We start from the raw sequence: 19,368 nt of genomic DNA, 5'->3' as shown, positions 1-19,368 counted from the left end.
ATATCTAATACATTAATACTTAGTAAAGAGCATGGTAATTAAGAGCTTGTGATATGAAGATAAATAAAACCTAATGCTGATCCCAAAGATACCACTTATTAGGTGTGTGACCCTAGGTGAGTTATTTAAACACTCTAAACCTTAGTTTCTTTAGTTATGAAACAGAAAAAAACTATAATTTATTCATTGTTTCCTTTTCCATCGTTATGATGGTTAAATGAGATAATGCATGTTAACCATTTGTCATTTAACACGGCATTTAACACAGTGTTTGACATAGAAGAAGCAAAGTGGGGCTTCCCTGGTGGTGCAGTGGTTGAGAGTCCACCTGCCGATGCAGGGGACACGGGTTCGTGCCCCGGTCCAGGAAGATCTCACATGCCACGGAGCGGCTGGGCCTGTGAGCCATGGCCGCTGAGCCTGAACGTCCGGAGCCTGTGCTCTGCAATGGGAGAAGCCACAGCAGTGAGAGCCCCGTGTACAGCAAAAAAAACCCAAAAAACAAACAAACAAACAACAATAAAAAAAAGCAAAGTGAAACATTTGCCATTTGTATCCCAAGAAAGATATAAAGGTGTAATGTATAGTGTGAAAGCAGCCTATTAAAATGGGACGAAGTGGAAATTTTGAATTCTAAGTGTCTGGGACAATGCTTATTTGCTACTCGATTTAATAAGGAATCTTTTCGTTTATTTTTAATTTTTATTTGTATTATTTTTTTTCTATTGAAGTACAGTTGATTTACAATGTTGTATTAGTTTCAGGTAACAGCAAAGTGATTCAGATATATATAACATATGTATATATGTTCTTTTTCTGATTCTTTTCTGTTATAGTTTATCACAAGATATTGAATATACTTCCCTCTGCAATACAGTAGGACCTTGTTGTTTATTTTATATAGAGTAGTGTGTATCTGTTAATCCCAAACTCCTAATTTATCCCTCCCCCTCCTTTCCCTTTTGGTAACCATAAGATTATTTTCTATGTGTGAGTTTATTTCTGTTTTGTAAATAAGTTCATTTGTATCGTTTTTTTTAGATTTCACTTATAACTGATATCATATGATATTTGTCTTTCTCTGACTGACTTCACTTAGTATGATAATCTGGAGGTCCAGCCATGTTGCTGCAAATGGCAGTATTTTCTCACTGTTTATGGCTGAATATTATTCCATTTTGTGTGTGTGTGTGTGTGTGTGTGTGTGTATTTAGTGCTCCTACACTGTTGGTGGAAGTGTAAATTCGTGCAGCTGCTAAGGAGAACAGTATGGAGATTCCTTTAAAAACAAAAAAATAAAGTTACCATATAATCCAGCAATCCCATTTCTGGGCATATATCCAGAAAAGATGAAAACTCCAATTCAAAAAGGTACAACCCAAATGTTCATAGGAATCCAGGCATCTTGATTGGCTTGTTCATAACTTTCTTTGCCCCCCTAGCTTCTGCATGTGCACAAGATGGAGAGAGTGAGGCTGAGTTTTTACCTGATGACTTTGAAGAAAAACCAGAAAAAGAAAAGAAACATAACAATTTCACTTTGTGCAACGTGTGTAACATTCAGCTGAATTCGGCCGCTCAAGCCCAAATCCACTACAATGGCAAATCACATCAAAAAAGATTAAAACAGCTCAGCAATGGCATGGTGAGAAGCGACAATGGTAAGTGTTTCTAAAGATATATTCTCAGTTTTACATCATCAAGTTATTTGTGTACCTGCAGATGGGGAAATAAAAGAGTAGAGTAATCTGTATTTTTAAAACCAGGAAAAACATTAAATAAAAGCTTAGTAGGTTAAAATAAAGAATATCTCACAGGTTTTTGAGAGAGAAGGGGAGCTTTATTTGTTGTCTATGCTTAAATTTTTTAGGATTGTGATCTTGACCCACCAGGACATTTATGATAATTTGAAAAAGTTGACATTAGGTTTTCTTGATGTTTGACTTTAATATAGTTATTTGGAAATGGACATTCTTTTACATTTTATATAAAACAATGCTTTTTATGTTTGTTTTGTGCATGTTGGGGCTTCAATTGGTTAGTAAGACTGCAATTGATTTTAAAAAAATACCCATCTTTTCAGGTAGGTGTTTTAACCAATAAAATATGATCTATTAGTATGTACAGATTGTTTAAATTTGCTGGTGAAAATTCATGGTTTGCTTAATCACTTTAGACTGCTTTTTAAAAGTATAAGTTGAATTTAGGAGTAAGCAGATTTTTAAAATAGCACACATATACTTTTGGAAAAGAATGGAAGGTTATTAGAAAAAGCATGGAGTGGTGAGGGAGGGAAGGGTGGAATTCTGCCGCAGGATGTAGGGAAGCTGAAACAATAGCAACTCCAAAGAGTTACAATATTGTGGTCTGGTTGGATGTTTCATGTTTCATCGATAAGGTATATTTTATCTAAATTTTAATGACATTTAAAAATGAGACTGAATTTTGATCTGTTCCAGTATTTGAGATCAAAGACAAATATAATTTCATAGTTTGCTTCAAGGCAATTATTTCTACCTTGCTTTGTAGTTTTTACTATGAATGAACTGGAATATTCTAACAGAAAGGACTCCTTGTTTCTCTTTTGTATGTCAAATAGTTAATCATGGATCTTATCAGTGAAAAAGATGTAAAAAATAAAGATCGTCCTCAGAAAGTAAATAAGAACTACTAAATTGCCTAGACCCAAGATGAACTAGTGAGGCAGATGTACTTATTAAATCATGTTTAAAAATATGGATTTCACAGTCTCTATTTTGAATCTCCTAAGGAAAATCTTTTCCCTGTCATTTAAGTAAAATCATCTTAAGTACAGCATGATTCAATTTCAAGTAGTTTTTCTTTAAGTTGGTGTTGGTGGGGAAGCAGGATCTGGCCTCTTTCCCTGACACTGAATTAAATCTCAGAGACAGTTTTGGGTGAAGTAGAAAAGAATAGCTTTATTGCTTTGCCAGGAGAAGGGGGACACAATGGGCTAATGTCCTCAAGACTGTGTGCCCCGCCCTGGAGGGGGTTGTGAGGAGTCTTATGGTGTTCAAGGAGCAGGGCGTGGTCAGCTCGTGGACATTCTTCTGATTGGTTTGGTGGGGAGGTAAGCGGGAGTCGGCATCATCAACCTTCTGGTTCCAACCGTCTGGGGTCTCCGCGCTTGTGGGCAGCAGACAGTTAACTTCTCCCACCTGGTGGGGATTTCAGTATCTGCAAAACAGCTCAAAGATATTGTGACGTGTATCCCTTGAGGGGGAACCAGGACCCTGCCCCGAGGCTGCACTGTTGTTTCTTGACTGCTCCTCCCTTGTCTCTGCATCCCTCCCTTCCTTGATTAGCAACTGTTTGAACCTGCTTGTTTGGAACTCAGGGAAGGTCATGGAGGCTGAATGAAGCCTATTTTCTGTAATCAAGATATGAGGGACACAGAAAGGCGTTTGTGCCCAGGAGCCCTACAAGGTCCTGCTCAGTTTCAGTGGTACTAGTGGTGTCAGCTTTGGTGTTTTATTTCACTTACATTGATATTTACAAACCTCTTCAGAGAAGCAATAAATTACATCACAGAAAGAAACTCAAGAGACATGCCTGGTTTAGAAATTCATATCAGAGCTAGTCTCAGATGAAATTTAGGATGGTCAACAACTTTCAAATCATAATACTAGGAATGATTTTCCTCAAATCAAATATTTTAAAATAATTACATCAGTGCACATATTGTGGGCTAGCATTATACTAAAGGCTTTATGTACATTTTCTTATTTATTTTTTCCTCACAACCAGAGAGCTATTTCCATTATCTTCCTCTTACAGATGTGGAAATTGAGGATAATGTCAATTGAATCCTGTACTGAAGGTCACCCAACTGTTAAATGGTCAAACTAGAAATCAGACTCAGGTGTTATTCATTAAATAGGTGTATTCTAAAGTATACTGTCTCCCCAAAATTAATATTCTGTAGAAACTGTGCCTTTCTTTATTCAAGGAGAAAAATTATTTTAAGAGAATATAAAAAGTAAAATTCTATCAGATTCCCAACAGTGCATTGATCAATATAGTGCTTAACAAATTTTATTGCTACATTTTCGACATATATTATCTTTTCAAGGTTCTTATTATCATTAAATTAATAAAAGCAGTTAAAAATGAGGGCTTCCCTGGTGGCACAGTGGTTAAGAATCCACCTGCCAATGCAGGGGACATGGGTTTGAGCCCTGGTCTGGGAAGATCCCACATGCCGTGGAGCAACTAAGCCCATGCGCCACAACTACTGAGCCCACATGCCACAACTACTGAAGCTCATGCGCCTAAAGTCTGTGCTCCGCAACAAGAGAAGCCACTGCAATGAGAAACCCACACACCACAGCAAAGAGTAGCCCCCACTCGGCGCAACTAGAGAAAGCTCGCGCGCAGCAACGAAGACCCAACGCAGCCAAAAATAAATAAATAAAATAAATAAATTTATTTTAAAAAATGATTATGCATTAACAGGAGCACTTGGTTTAGGTCATATTAGTTTGACCTGAAATCATACTTCAGAGGAGCCCTCACCACTAACTCCAGGTGGATCTAACTATAGACAATCCACTCACAACTGAGTTAGTTGTTACTTTACATTAATATAGCAACGTATTATTTCTTTTAAATATCCCTCCGTCCCCCCACTCTAAAAATGTACTTTTTCAGACCTGTTGGGAAAAGGAAAGGAGCCCAATTCTGAGCCTTATGTACTTATTAATTGTCGTTCCTTTACCTACACAGAGACAAAGCTAAAGTCAGGAATTCTCAAGAATCATGGATCCTATAAGTTTTTAGTCGAGAGCAGTATCATTTTTAGTTTATCTAGAGAGTGAAATGGGACAGAGAAGGAGATAGCCTTCTCCTTGAAGATGCACACACACACATATGACTGCTGTGGACTTCTTCTACCTTTAGAAAACCAACTCAGTTTAGATTTCAAATGGGAAATATATATTATATTTATATATATAAATATTATATATATTATATATTATTATAAATAATAAATAAAATTATAAATATAATATATATATATTCCCAAAATATATATATATATATTTTGACACATGTAGTGTCAAAAAAGGAATAAGATACTAGAGATATTTACCTAGATTCTTCCAACCTTATACGTTACTTGTTTTGAGGAATGCAAATAACATAAATAATAGAAATGGAACTAATTATTATTCCTTGGAGATTGTCTACATGGGAAAAAATATCACTTCAGTCCTGAATGACTGTAGCATATTATATAATTGCATGCCTAGAGGCATATCCTAATATATGAGAACAAGAATGAACAAGAGAGACACCACCCTATGAAAAATACGGTTTCTGTATTTCTGAGCAAAATGTGGCATTTCTCATGTCGCTTCTCATGTCATCCAGGGAAAATGATCTTCTGAAGATCACAGTGAAAATATGTCATGTGTGCTAGTTAATTAGGAGGCCATGGTTCCCACAGGTGAGACTTAACTTCAGTTTTTGACAGTTGCTGCCCTCTTGGCAGAGGTAAAGTTACCTAGGACACGTGTCCACCACTTGCATGTGTGCTGTCCCGAGACACCCAGGTCCTTCCTGCCAATAGGGAGTGCTGCCTGCTGAATTCCTCCTGAATTTGCTCCCTTACTGGAGCAAAACCTCCCAGCTTCTTGCCTCAAAAGGCTGTTCCGGCTTCAGATTTGCTGATGCCAGAGTTGCAATTCTATCAAGTCCAGCCCACCCTCCACCAGGTTCACTTTCCTCCTGCCTCTCACTCAGTTCCTGATCCCTAATCCACCACTTGCCCCCAAAATCTTTCTCTCAGAGTCTGCCTGCTGGGAATCCACCTAAGATATCACCAATACTTACTATATATTCATAAGTAATATGCACAATATGTTTCATTGTGCCAAAGCAACAGCATTTAATACTTTCCCCCATATGTAGTTTCCATTTAATGCCTGTATTTAAGCTTTATCATAAAAAATGCCAAGGGAACAAAAAGTGAACTAGTATTTATTTATTTTTAAGGAGATGTTGGGGTAGGAGTTTATTAATTAATTAATTAATTTTGGCTGTGTTGGGTCTTTGTTTCTGGGCGAGGGCTTTCTCTAGTTGTGGCAAGCGGGGGCCACTCTTCATCACGGTGCGCGGGCCTCTCGCTATCGTGGCCTCTCTTGTTGCGGAGCACAGGCTCCAGACATGCAGGCTCAGTAGCTGTGGCTCACAGGCCCAGTTGCTCCGCGGCATGTGGGATCCTCCCAGACCAGGGCTTGAACCCGTGTCCCCTGCATTAGCAGGCAGATTCTCAACCACTGTGCCACCAGGGAAGCCCTGAGCTAGTATTTATTGTTCCAGGTATTTTATGTACATCATTTATTGAACCCCAATCAACAATTCTGCAAAGCACCTGTTACTGCATCCATTTCACAAATAAATTAGCCAAGAATCAAAGGGACTAAGATACTTGCCAAAGAGTAACTCTTTGTATTTGTAAAGTTTCCCATGTCTACATTAGAAGCAATAACCCTCATCTCCAGGGCAGACTTACATTCTGCTGTCAACAAAATTATGCCATTTATTTGGGTATTTTCTTATGCGATTGACTTTATGTCATTTTTAAAGCACTTAACTTACATTATTACAATAAAACTGATGTTTCCTTAAATTTTCTTTACCAACATAACTGCTGAGGACATTTTGTGCAGTGTAATTTATCACTGTATTTTCTGTTATTCCAGAAATACATTTATGTTTATGTTAGTGCACTTTTTGAAGATGAGGTGAGATACAGAAGGGGCAGCAGTGTATTCCATAATTAAAAGTTGCTTAAAAAAAAAAAAAGTTGCTTAAATGTGTTGAATTTATCATATTCCAGAGATTCCACGCTTTACCCTTTCATGAAAACTATAAACCAAAGAAATTCCAGTACAAACTGCATGACTTACTAACTTTCTCTTTGGAAAAAGTCTTTATTTTTATATTTATGAGGAATGTAAGTTTTGCAAATAATGATTAGTTTCTGATGATAATAATGTTGTCCTCTCTGAGCTGTACATAAATGTACAAAAAATAAAACAAAAATCACCAAGAATCCTACAAAGGTAATTACTTCTAATCTTTTTGTCACCATTCTACCAGGTATGCAAATAAATATGAATAAACAATATATGTACAATATTACATGCATTATAGCATAATAGTGTTTATATATGATCACCTTTTTATGACTGCATATTTTTATATTACTGTAAAGAAATTAATAATGCAGTTGAGATTTCTAGTTGAATGTTGGGATTTTACTCACATTTGTCATTTTGCTTTCAAACTATGTGATATATTCTGTAGTGGAAAAACCTCAGTATTATCATGAAATATAAAATGAAATGTTAAAATGAAATATCACAAGGGGTTTTATCAGAAGACAGAAATTTGAACATAAGAGTAAAAATGCTTCTTTGATTCATAAGAGCGTTTTGGAATACGTATTACAAAGGGTACAACTTTCAGGGTATTGAAAGCTTCTGTGGCCAACTAATTTAATTCAATTTCAGTGCTCACCATGGTTAAGCTCCGATTAATGCTTGTTGAAGTATCGAGTAACAAGTCAACCTATTGTGGCAGCTTTACTTTGTACACACTGTCTTTGTCATATCTGAGTTATTTTAATAAGCCTGGTTTTCTAGTTTTATTGGGCTGAAACTGCTATCAAATAATTCAGTTTTATCTTAACAGTATTCTAGACTCTTTTGGTGATCATTGTCCTGTAGCACATAAATCTAGTATCGTTGCCCTTATCTTTCCTCTTAGCATTACATTTTCTTTTATTTAACAGAGAAGCTAAATAAAATTTTACTTTCTAGCTTTCACTGATCTATTCTCTTTTCTCTTTCCATTGATTATCCCAGATGAGGTTAAAAGTGTCAGTAGATTTTCTATTTACAAGATGTTCCTTCTCCTGCAACATTGGTAGTTAATAAAAACAAAATAGCTTCATAGAATTTTCTGGTACTTCAAGCCTTGATACACACACACACACACACACACACACACACACACACACATAATATATGTAAATTTCTCATTTACGTATAATTTTGTCTCATCTTTTAATCTCCAAGTACTATTCATGCTTTTGTAGAATGTCAATAAACTAATTAGAACTTGCCAGTACATTTGTGGATTCTTAGTATTCCCTTTTGAGATCATTTTATTTAACAATGAAAACTGCTTTCTTAACGATATCATATCTGTATTAGTATATGATATGCAATAAGGAATATTGCTTTGCTCATACTTCTCTCTTATCAACCATACCCTTTAGAAGGTTCAGCCAGGGGGAGAAAATAAAAAAAAAAATGCTCATGTTAAATTGCCCAACATTATGTAATAAGTTATTTTGTTCTTGTTTGAGTCTTCTAAGTTTATTTTTTATCACTGAGGGATAAAAATATGGGGAAAAGTAACAAATGCTGATTTATTATGTTCAAATTTTGAGTAGGTCTCTGGCTTTGGTTACTGATTTTTTTCTCCCTGAAGAGAAAACACATTGATTATTCCAAAAGGGATAGATTTCTAGTCATTAGCTACTTGTTTCACCTGGACTTAATATTAATTCCATTGAAGGACAACATCTTTTTCAACATAGAGATTTCTTTATGCAATCTGTGTCCTGAAGAAACCCCTCTTTACTGGGGTCATGGTGAGGTTTTACAAACTTAGGTTGATAATCTAGGCTGACTCCTGTCAGGAGACCATGCCACTGTGCCCAAGAAAAGTGTACTCTAGTTCTTCATGACCCCTGTTATCCATGACAAATTAGATGAAATGACCATTAAGGGAAACTTGACGAGAAAAAAGGATGAATTAAATGCATGCCATTTAGTTAGAGGACAGAATTTATTTGAGATAGAAGAGATTTCAGTTTGTGATTCTCTGTGTGTATATGGGGGTATATATTTGGGAGCGTTTGAAGAATTGCAGGAATTGGGGGCTTATAGCAGTGGTGGTATAAACTGGGACTGCAGAAGAAATTTTTTCGGTCCATCTAAACTTCAGATGTTTAGCATGGGTAGACCTACCTCTTCTTTCCTTACCTTTTTCCTCTTTCAGTCACTAACCATTTCCAACAGAAGCATCTTCCAGTCCTCGTGTTTCCCTACCCTCCAATCTTAGAAAAATAAACATTTTCCCCACTTTTCTAGGTTTGAAAGTATGTTTTTTTCAATTTTGTTCTGTTTCCTTTATACTTCCCCTAAAAGTAATTTGCCCATGGTGACAGTGCTAGTAGGTAATAAAGACGGGATTCTTTTAGGTATGAATTCCCCTTTCCTTAAAAGTTATTTTGCACTTGGAGGCAAATCCTATTTAAATTGGCTTCACAGTTTCTACAGCTCCACCCCAGGTATGTCACGCTTCATCTTTTTTTTGCACGGTTCTCAGAAACACTAAGCAGTGGTATGAGCCTGTGTGTGTGTGTGTGTGTGTGTGTGTGTGTGTGTTTAAGATGGTACAATAGATTAATCGTTAAGTAGACCTTTAAAATGTTAATTTTAAGTCTTTAAATAAGGGATAAGAAAGTAATTTTCAAAAATACCAGCCCAGATACATGTATTTCTTCTGTTTTCAAAACTGCAGTGACGTGACACAAGAAATTTGAGAACAAAAGTAAATAAATCCATAGCAGCATTGCACACTTGAGAAGAGTAAAATGGTGAGGAATGTCTGGAAGATAAAAAGGAAATGGGATGAAAATGTGGAAAACATGAAATCTAGACACAAATAAGGAAACTCACAGAAGTAGGAAAAAAGAGCCCTGTCACTTAGGTTTCCAACAAAATTTCAGAATATCTCTAAGGTTGATCTGAGGTAGCCTTAAATGTAAGGCTCACTGTTGGATGAACATCCTAATGAATTTACGTATGTTGATTTGCAGTTAGAAGCTGGGATATAACTGACCTGCCCAGCCTGAACCTAGGAAAGTGAAGAGCAAATTACTCTGGGGACTACAAGCCAGAAAGGTCAGAAAGTGAATTGTTTGATGGGGGTCGAGGATAAGAGAGGTAGAGGAAATAGACATGTCTAATATGAATTTTTAATTCGTTGCCTTTGTAATAATGTGTGCCGTAATTCCCCCTTACATCTCACCTGTGGAATCTTCAGTAAAGACAACTCTGCTTACTGACATTTTATGTGAACTTAGAGTCCTTCTTGGGGACTGAAATGAGCGCCAAGATTATATCCAGGTTGAGGAAGATACAATCACGCAGGTAGAAGGACAAAAGACATATTTCTGTATGCACTGCTCACTTGCAACCACTTGTGTCAGGTACAGTACTGAAGTCAGAGATATGACCAAGACATTAACTAGTCACTTAAAATTTGCCAACCTTGGGAGGAGAAAGCACATGAACATAAATTTCAATTCAAGATTTTACTTGAGAGAAAACAGGTACTGATAAAAAGACTTTTTTTTTTTTTAGTATAGTTGATTTAAATTTATTTATTTGGCTGCGTCGGGTCTTCCTTGCTGCATGCGGGCTTTCTCTAGTTGCTGCGAGCGGGGGCTACTCTTCGTTTTGGTGTGCGGGCTTCTCACTACAGTAGCTCCTCTTGTTGTGGAGCACGGGCTCTAGGCACAAGGGCTTCAGTAGTTGTGGCTCGCAGGCTCTAGAGCGCAGGCTCAGTAGTTGTGGTGCATGGGTTTAGTTGCTCCACGGCATGTGGGATCTTCCCGGACCAGGGCTCCAACCCGTGTCCCCTGCATTGGCAGGCGGATTCTTAACTACTGCACCACCAGGGAAGTCCACACATACGGTTTTGTTTCAAGATTTTATTTCAGTGACTCAATAGAAGTATAGCAATACAGAGGATTGTGTGAATGCATCAGTGAATAAGAGGTAAAGGACTATGGTTTCAAGAGGAGAAGAATAAAAGCAGAATTAATATAAGAAATTTAACTTCCTTAACGCATAGTAAACAAATACTTGTGTATGTGATAGTAATTCTGATGAATAATAATATTTTCCAGTTCCAAAGAAGATTACAACCTTCTAACAAAGACAATTGGTGCAAAATAGGTCACTTGAAGGAGGAATAAAATAGTGAATAGAGCCTGAATGAGGAATTAACAAGGTTCTTGATCGAACCCTGTTTGTACACTGTGTGTTTAGAATAGTGTGGTTGATGTTAAGAAATTGAACAGAGGAAAAGCTGACTGAAGAATAACAAAGCTGGTAACTTGACTTATGTACATATTCAATTTGTACTCCTAAGACCTGGGTTTTATCCTCAGTGGTAGCATAGCTACAGTTGAGGGAGTTATAAAATAGGCAGAAGAAAGAGGAAAAGGGAAAACAAGCTTAAAATGTAATTCTTGTAGGAGGAAGAGAAAGGGTATCTCAAGGAGTTAATGAAGGTGTCAGAAACATAAATGATGGGTTACATTTGTTGTGCATTTAATCGTATTTTCAGTCCTATTTCCAATGCATGCCCCAGCCCAATGAATTGCCAATTGTGCCAATGACTTATTGATGCCCTCTTCATATTTTCCATAGTGTAGGGCTAAGAAATAAAAATTAGAAGATTTTACTTTATTTTTCAATTCACAGCTTCTCTCCCTAGAAAGAAGTCAATGTGGGCTGGGGCTTAGGTCAATCTGAGAATCACTCTTTTCTTTAAAGACAATTTTATTGAGATGTTTTTATATATCTGTATAAATTGTAAAAAAAATCACCACAATCGAGCTAAATAACTTATCCATCACTTCTGCATAGTTATCCTAGTGTGTGTGTGTGTGTGTGTGTGTGTGTGTGTGTGCTGAGAGATTTAATTTAAGATCTGTCCTCATAGGCAATTTCATGTGTACAATACAGTATTATTAACTATCGTCACCATGCTGTACTAGGTGCCCAGAATTTACCTACTCACATAGCTAAACCTTTGTACCCTTTGACCAACATCTCCCCATTTCCCTCACCCCGCAGCCCCTGGCAACCACAATTCTACTCTGCTTTTATGAGTTCTACTTTTTCAGATTCCACATGTAAGTGAGATCTGTGGCATTGATCTTTCTGTGCCTGGCTTATTTCACTTAGCATTATATCCTCCAGCTTCATCCATTTTGTCTCAAATATCAGGATTTTCTTCTTTGTAAAGGTTGAATAATTTCCCATTGCATATGTGTGTGTATATGTATGTGTGTGCGTGTGTGTGTGTGTGTGTATATATATATATATACACACACACGCGCGCGCGCGCACACACATACAGACACACAGTTGATCCTTGAAACATGCGGGTGTTATTAGGGGTGCTGACCTCCCACGCAGTTGAGAATCCTAACTAAATAACTAAAATAATAACTAAAATCCTTGTATAACCCTCCATATCCATGATTCCACATCCACGGATTCAACCAACTGTGGATCTGGTAGTACCATAGTATGTATTTATTGAAAATAAAATCCACGTATAAGTGGACCTGCTCAGTTCAAACCCATGTTGTTCAAGAGTCAACTTATACACACACACACACACACACACACACACACACACACAGAGGCCACATCTTTATCCATTCATCTGTAGACAGACACTTAGTGTGTTTCCATACCTTGGCTCTTATGAAAAATGCTGCAGTGAACATGGGAGTGTAGATATTTGTTTGAGATGCTGATTTCATTCCCTTTGGGTGTATATGCAGAGGTGGAATTGCTGCATCATAAGGGAGATGACTCTAAAGAGACCCACATAGAAACCCATTAGAATCAAATTGTTAAAAGTTAAAGAGAGAATACTGAAAGCAGCAAAAGCGATTTGTTATATACGCCGTTTCAGCAGAAACCTTGAAGGCCAGAAGGGCGTGGGATGTTATATTCAAAGTGCTAAAAGGAAAAAAAAACCCTGCCAACCAAGCCACTAAACGTGGAAAATGTATCCTTCACAAATGAAGAGGAGATAAAGCCATTCTCAGACAAATAAAAGCAGAAGGAGTTCATCACCACTAGAGCTGCCTGACAAGAAATGCTAAAGAGAGCTCTTCAAGTTGGGTCAAAAGGATGCTAAATCGGCAACACGAGAGGGTAAGAAAGCACGAAACTCATTGGTAACGTTAATATATAGACAAAACCAGGATAGACTGTATTACCTTAACAGGGGTGGGTAATCACTTTTAATTCTAGTTTAACAGTTAAAAGACAAAAGTGTTAAAAGTAACTGTAACTAAATTTTGTTAGTGGATACACAGCATAAATAGATGTAAACTTGGAGTCACTCTTTCCCTTCAGTGCTCCCAGACGGTTAACTTTAGCTCCTGGAAGATAAGCCTTCCCAGGAGGCTCAGTAGTCAGTGAGATTGTCTCCCAAGGGACCCAGCCCCAGTTGCACTTTACACATGATCAGATAGGTCTGCGTTTTCACATGAGTATCGCTCAGATGAAGCTAACGGCTCCACTAGTTACATTTATTTACGTTTTATTCTGGGTGCTCCTCTTAGCATATTAAATATATTTTCAACACTAATATTTGGGTTCACAGCAAGCTTGTTAAGCCATGTCTTCACCACTGTCCCTATCCTTCTGTATTTAAATGTGTTATCAGACTAACTGGGTTAGTGGCCCGACGGAAGAAATGAAAAATATTTATCTTTTACTTAATACTCAATGCCTAATACTTGAAAGTATGTCTTCTATGGAAGGAATTCCTATTCATAACCTAGAGGAGAAGAAAAGTAAGCATGAATTCTTACTATTAACTGTTGACTTAAGAAAAAAAAATTTGCCTGTTCGTATTTCTGGGGATATTTATTCCAAGCATCTAACACTTGATTTCTTTAAGTAAAATCTAGTACGACCGTAAGTCTTTCCTACTGAGGAATGTTTATGTAAATAAAGCAATAGAGGGATGTATGTATATATGTGTATATAATACACACACACAAACACAGATAACTAACAATTACTGTGTAGCTTTGAAATGTGTATAAGGCCCTGTTTGAACTTGTAGGGACAGACGGAAATATGGCTATTCTATAAGGAAGATCTTCTTAAACTAAGACTTATTTTGCTGTTGCTACTTTCTTTCCAGTTCATTCTGATTGTTTGTGACATTATTTTATTTACCTTGCCTATTCAATAAGCTTCTTGAAAGAAGCAAATGAGGCAATATAGGTGAAAGGATTTCACCAAGCTCTTTTTCATACAAAGATGTGAATTTTAATTAGTTGTTTTTTTTTTTTTTTCCCTCTGAAATGACTCTGAGTTATTTGAACATAAAGGGCTCCGAGCATTTAATAGGAATTTAATTCCATATTAAAACCTAGACTAAAAGTCAGGGAAATACACTGTGAGGATGTGTGAGATTTCTGGAATGTTTCTTACACATCAATTACCCATCACTGCAGTACTCCGCTCTGATACCATCAAAGCCAAAAGATGTAAGACTTAGGGACAGCAGGGGGAGGAGAAGTGGGGCAGGTGTGTTGTGTTTTATATGTGGCCTTAAAGAGGAGGAGAAAATGGGCAGTGACCCCTGTGGGTAGGAAAGGAGCACAGACGGAGCCCCTAGAACTGGCCACAGAAAGGTGTAAAAGAGTCTGAAGAACTCGCCTGCATCTGAGATGTGGGCCCCGGTGACTGAATTAACAGACACTTGTATTGGGGGGCCTCTCTGTTAGTGCTTCCAATCAGCATCACCTGCATACTTGGTAAAATCCAATTCTTGGGAGCATCTCCTGAGTTTCTTGATCCAGAAACGCTAACAGTAGACCAAGGAATCTGTGTCTTAAAGAGTCCTTCAGGGGCTTCCCTGGTGGCTCAGTGGTTGAGAATCTGCCTGCCAATGCCGGGGACACGGGTTCGAGCCCTGGTCTGGGAGGATCCTACATGCCGCGGAGCAACTAGGCCCGTGCGCCACAACTACTGAGCCTGTGCGTCTGGAGCCTGTGCTCCGCAACAAGAGAGGCCGCGATAGTGAGAGGCCCGCACACCGCGATGAAGAGTGGCCCCCGCTCGCCACAACTAGAGAAAGCCCTCCCACAGAAACGAAGACGCAACACAGCAAAAATAAATAAATAAATTAATAAACTCCTACCCCCAACATCTTCTTTAAAAAAAAAAAAAAGAGTCCTTCAGGCGCTTCTGTTACAGGCTGAGTTTGAGAATCGCTGCCCCGTGTAATAAATACCATCTCAGAAGCAACAATTTTAAGAGTAAATAATGTAGGCAATGTGTTTAGTGCACACAGGCAGTAGACCTTCAATAAAATAAGATGTAGCTCTTACTATGGTTAGTCTTGTTATACACTATAATCAGCTGGAAGAGAAGGTTGGGAAACTGTCATATACAGGCTTTTAGAATTTATGGTGACCTTAGAAAAATAGTTCAGGGACCCCCTCACCTTTTGACTTGCATACAACTCCCATGGGAACTGAGAAGGGCCTGAGGTTCAACACTGATAATCAGCTCTTAGGCAACGACGTTGCTATTGGTCATACGATCACAGTGTGAATAGCAAGGATCTGGTCCATGGCCCCTTTTACTTCTGCTTGACATTCTTTGCAGCCCTCAAAGTCATCTGAAACAGAAGTAGGAGTATTCGTAGAAAAGGCAAAGGACAGAAGGTGGATAGCAAGTTGGGACTCTGGAGTTCATGTGCTCTACTCCCTTGAATTGTAGCTTTTGTTCATCTGTTTTTAGGAAGCCATTCAACAGTTCTCAGAAAAGACAGTTTGGAAAGTAGCCATACATTACTAAAGTTTTCTGGTCATTTTCTATTAACTATATACCTTCAGAGGGAGACAGATAGTACTGCTGGACTAGATAAAATGAGACAAATGCATTAAGCAAGCCGTATATAACCTCCACCATGTAGATCTTACTTTGCAGAGTCACCTAGAAGAGTCCATGCTCTTGCTTTGCTTAGTAAACCTTTCACTTTAATTTTATTTGGAAAATTAAAGCAGCTTCTTTTTTGAAGCTAAATTTAGTTTTAATCGTTGACTCATACGCATAGATTCTTGGAGTGCAGCCACAAGGATGCTGCCACGGTAGATTTTTCAATAATTACATTATGTTGAATTGTGGTCAGCCCATCCTTCTGCAGTTTGGAGGGTTTTCCAAGAAAGGACTGAAAATATGGTCTCCACTTTAAGGAAGATTCTGTCCTTTAAGCAATGCAGTTAAGTTTAAACATGTAGTATGATAGACTAGAAGTAACAGAACTTATAGAAGTGGAACCCATTTAAGCATAAGACTTTTCACTGCTTCTCATGCTACTCTTTTAGGGTTGGTGAATTTGTAGTTAATTGGATCTGATCTCTCCGTCATGCATGGCTGAAGAGAAATTTAAAAAGCACACATTTTAACTCATTAGAGCTTCCTTGAATTGTATGGTTTTATATTAAGGTTGTTACACAAATTTTACACAATTGGAATTCTATTCGTGCACCTCTTAGTCTAAAGTGGTATTGAATCGTAAGAGTAAGGTATAATCAAACTACATTTTTATAATAAGCAGTCCTAAAAACAATGATCACAGAAATGAAATATTTCTTCAGGGTCAGCCTCAGAAACATTGTTTTTTAAAGCCCATTCCTCGGGTCAGCCTTCTTCTGTCTTGAAGCCACCATTGCCAGCAGCTTTGGACTTCCATTGTCCCAGCTTCTCACTCAGTAAAAGAGAATGTCTTTTCCTAGTTACTATAGCAAAGAGCCTCATTTATCACTGAATTCTATGGCAAATGCAAGACTAGAGAAAATGGGTAGTAGGTTCTAGAGTCAATCCTTACTTACTCTCTCACTGTGGAAGAAATACTTCCTGAGTGCAATTACCTGGAAAATTATAATTATCGGGTCCCTCTAAGTATTACAGAAATTTAAAGGATAATAAACATTAACTGAGCTCTTGTATGGGCCAAGACTAAAATCTCCTTTTCAAAAAATTTCTATGGGAAAATCACATAATCTTTGCAAACTCAAAAAGGGCTCTCTGGCCCATAATGGATTTTAAAAGTGCATCTAAGAACATCAGGTCGTAGCCTAGTTTTATATACCTTGTGGGCAGGATTTAGCTGATTTGGGGGTTTCAAAATAATTTGAACTTTTGCTAAGAAAGTTAATTTTTGAACATGCAAACCTTTTATTGCTTGCTGTCCTCTTATATGTTTAGATTTTAATATTTATCACTTAGAAGGATTTTTTTAGTTATAAATGAACACTCTGCTAGTAGGTAGCCTTGGTTTTAAATTTCAGATTATTCCGCAAAATAGAAAAATAATTTTATCAAGCTATATCACATCCTGACCCCTTCAAAAATTCTATCCAAAACTCTTATTAAGAGTACTTGAATAACGAGTTTGTTTGCTATTAGTGTAAACATTACTCTCAATAACAGCCTTTTTTAGTTTCATCGTTGTCGATCTGAGTTTATCTTAGAATGGCGAACTTTTAAAAGACATGTATTATTTGAAAGTAGTTAATTTCATTTTATGAGATATCCTAATAGTGACACTCTAGCATTTTAAAGAATAATCATATATTAAAAAGTTCTTTAAAGACGATAGGAAATATGGATTCCGAATAAAATTACATTCCCTCTGAGAGCAATAACTTTAAAGAAGTTTTCTTTTTATTAAAACACAAATACACACACACAGCATCTATCCTAAGTTAATTTTTTGGGAGGAGGCAGGGGGGACAATTATATAGTAGCCCTCTGCTACCTCAGTATACTCATTCTTGTTCTTATCAGTATGGAGCTGTATTATCAGAACTTTTAGTGGCAAATGTAAAAAAAAATCAAACTGAATTAACAAAAATTGACTTTATTGGCTCATTAATGAGAAGTCGTGGGTGGAGGTCAGAGAGTGAACTATGCCTGCCTTTAAGCAGAGCCATGTTTAATAGGGTGGCCTCTGTAGTCAGACTGTCCTAGTTCCACTACTTACTAACTCAATGATGTTTTGCTCAAAATACTTAGTCCTTATTGAGCCTCAGTTTCCTCAACTGTGCAATGTGTTTAAGGTTATCTTTTGCGGAGTGTTGTATGAATAGAATGAGATGTGGTACTTAGCATACAGTATTACCATACACTTTCCATTTCTGAATCCCTACTTCTCAGGTGAGCTTTCCTCTGTATTGACACCATTTTTACCAGGAGCTCTAGGCTTTCATTTCCCCAACTCTACGGTCAGCAAAAGAAGTATGTTTTCCTAGTTACCACAGCAAAAGGTTCAGGATAACATTCATCAGACCAACTGGGTTATGGGGCAGTCCCTGTGGCCAGGAACCGTATGTCCTACTCTGAAAAGCCAAGTGTTGGTCACACGCCTAGCCTGAGAACTAGTCTTAGAGTGAGAAAGGGTGGTTTTCCAAGAAAAACTGAAATCTTCTTACCAGAAGATAAGGAATTAGATTTGGGAAGGCAAGGGCAACAGCTATTTATTTTTAAAGTTCACTGATTTTAATACTTTGGCTACATACTTTTGTTTGTTCTAAGTTGTTTGGTGTCTTTCTAATTACAAACATTCACAGAATGGCAATAGGAATATTTAGTACTAAACCTTTACATGGTTTATAAGGTTATAACTATAGCCCTAAATGCAATGTAAAATTCGCTAACAATAAGCATGTAGCTTTTGGTTACCAAAATTTGTGTCTCATCTGAAGAGCTTACTCTATGATTTTTCTGTTTTATCTCCCATTAATAATGAAAACAAAACAGGCTCTTGAAAAAAAAACAAACCACTCCCGAAAAAAACCCACGTCATAACAAAAAAATCTTCACATAATATGCTTCACAATTTAGAAGAAATTCCAGACACGTTGGCTGACATATCCATTCACTTTATTTTTATAAGATAATCGCTGAAGTGTATTATTTTGATTTGCTCTGCAATCTAGTGTTTTAATCATCCAAATTATTCTATGAAGATTTTTTCAAAGATGTGCGGATTCTTAGCTTTACAGTCTCAGGAGAACCAGAATGTCAGAATCAACGTGATCTAAAAGTAATCCTAAAAAAATATCCTATGTAATGTGCTAATTCGTGTATTCAACAAACATTACAGGGAACTTCTTTTTTTTGCCAGGCAAAAATCTTTGCCTTCCTGAGTTTCTGTTTCAACAAGTAGAGACAGACAATAAAAATGGACCCCATAAAAAAGTAAATTACACTGTAATAATATAGTGCTAGAATAGCATAATATAGTATGGGGACTGTGTGGATTTTATTTTAGGTGCTCAACGTGATTTATTTCAGTCTCAAGCTTTAGGAAAAAGGGGAAAGACATACGAAAAGTGTTATTCTGTTCAACCCATTGTTGTAGGCTTTGGTTCACAAAAGTTAATGATATTAATGGAGAACACCTATGGAATGCTTGTAC

General features: G+C 37.2%; 1 protein-coding gene across 5 annotated transcripts in view; it reads left to right on the top strand.

Annotated features, from left to right (window-relative positions):
* Positions 1-19,368, top strand: part of ZNF385D (zinc finger protein 385D) — a 1,091,058-nt gene that overhangs the window by 375,226 nt on the left and 696,464 nt on the right. For all 5 annotated transcript variants that reach the window (XM_070045503.1, XM_060298644.1, XM_060298642.1 and 2 more), the window contains exon 2: positions 1,443-1,661. In XM_070045503.1, coding sequence (XP_069901604.1) covers positions 1,643-1,661 — 19 coding nt within the window. In that variant the 5' untranslated portion in view covers positions 1,443-1,642. The remainder of the gene's footprint in view (positions 1-1,442; positions 1,662-19,368) is intronic.

This window comes from Globicephala melas, chromosome 4 (genome assembly GCF_963455315.2).
Source record: "Globicephala melas chromosome 4, mGloMel1.2, whole genome shotgun sequence".
Lineage (NCBI taxonomy): Eukaryota > Metazoa > Chordata > Mammalia > Artiodactyla > Delphinidae > Globicephala > Globicephala melas.
Note: the sequence above shows the minus strand (reverse complement) of the source record. Positions and strands in the feature narration are given on the sequence as shown.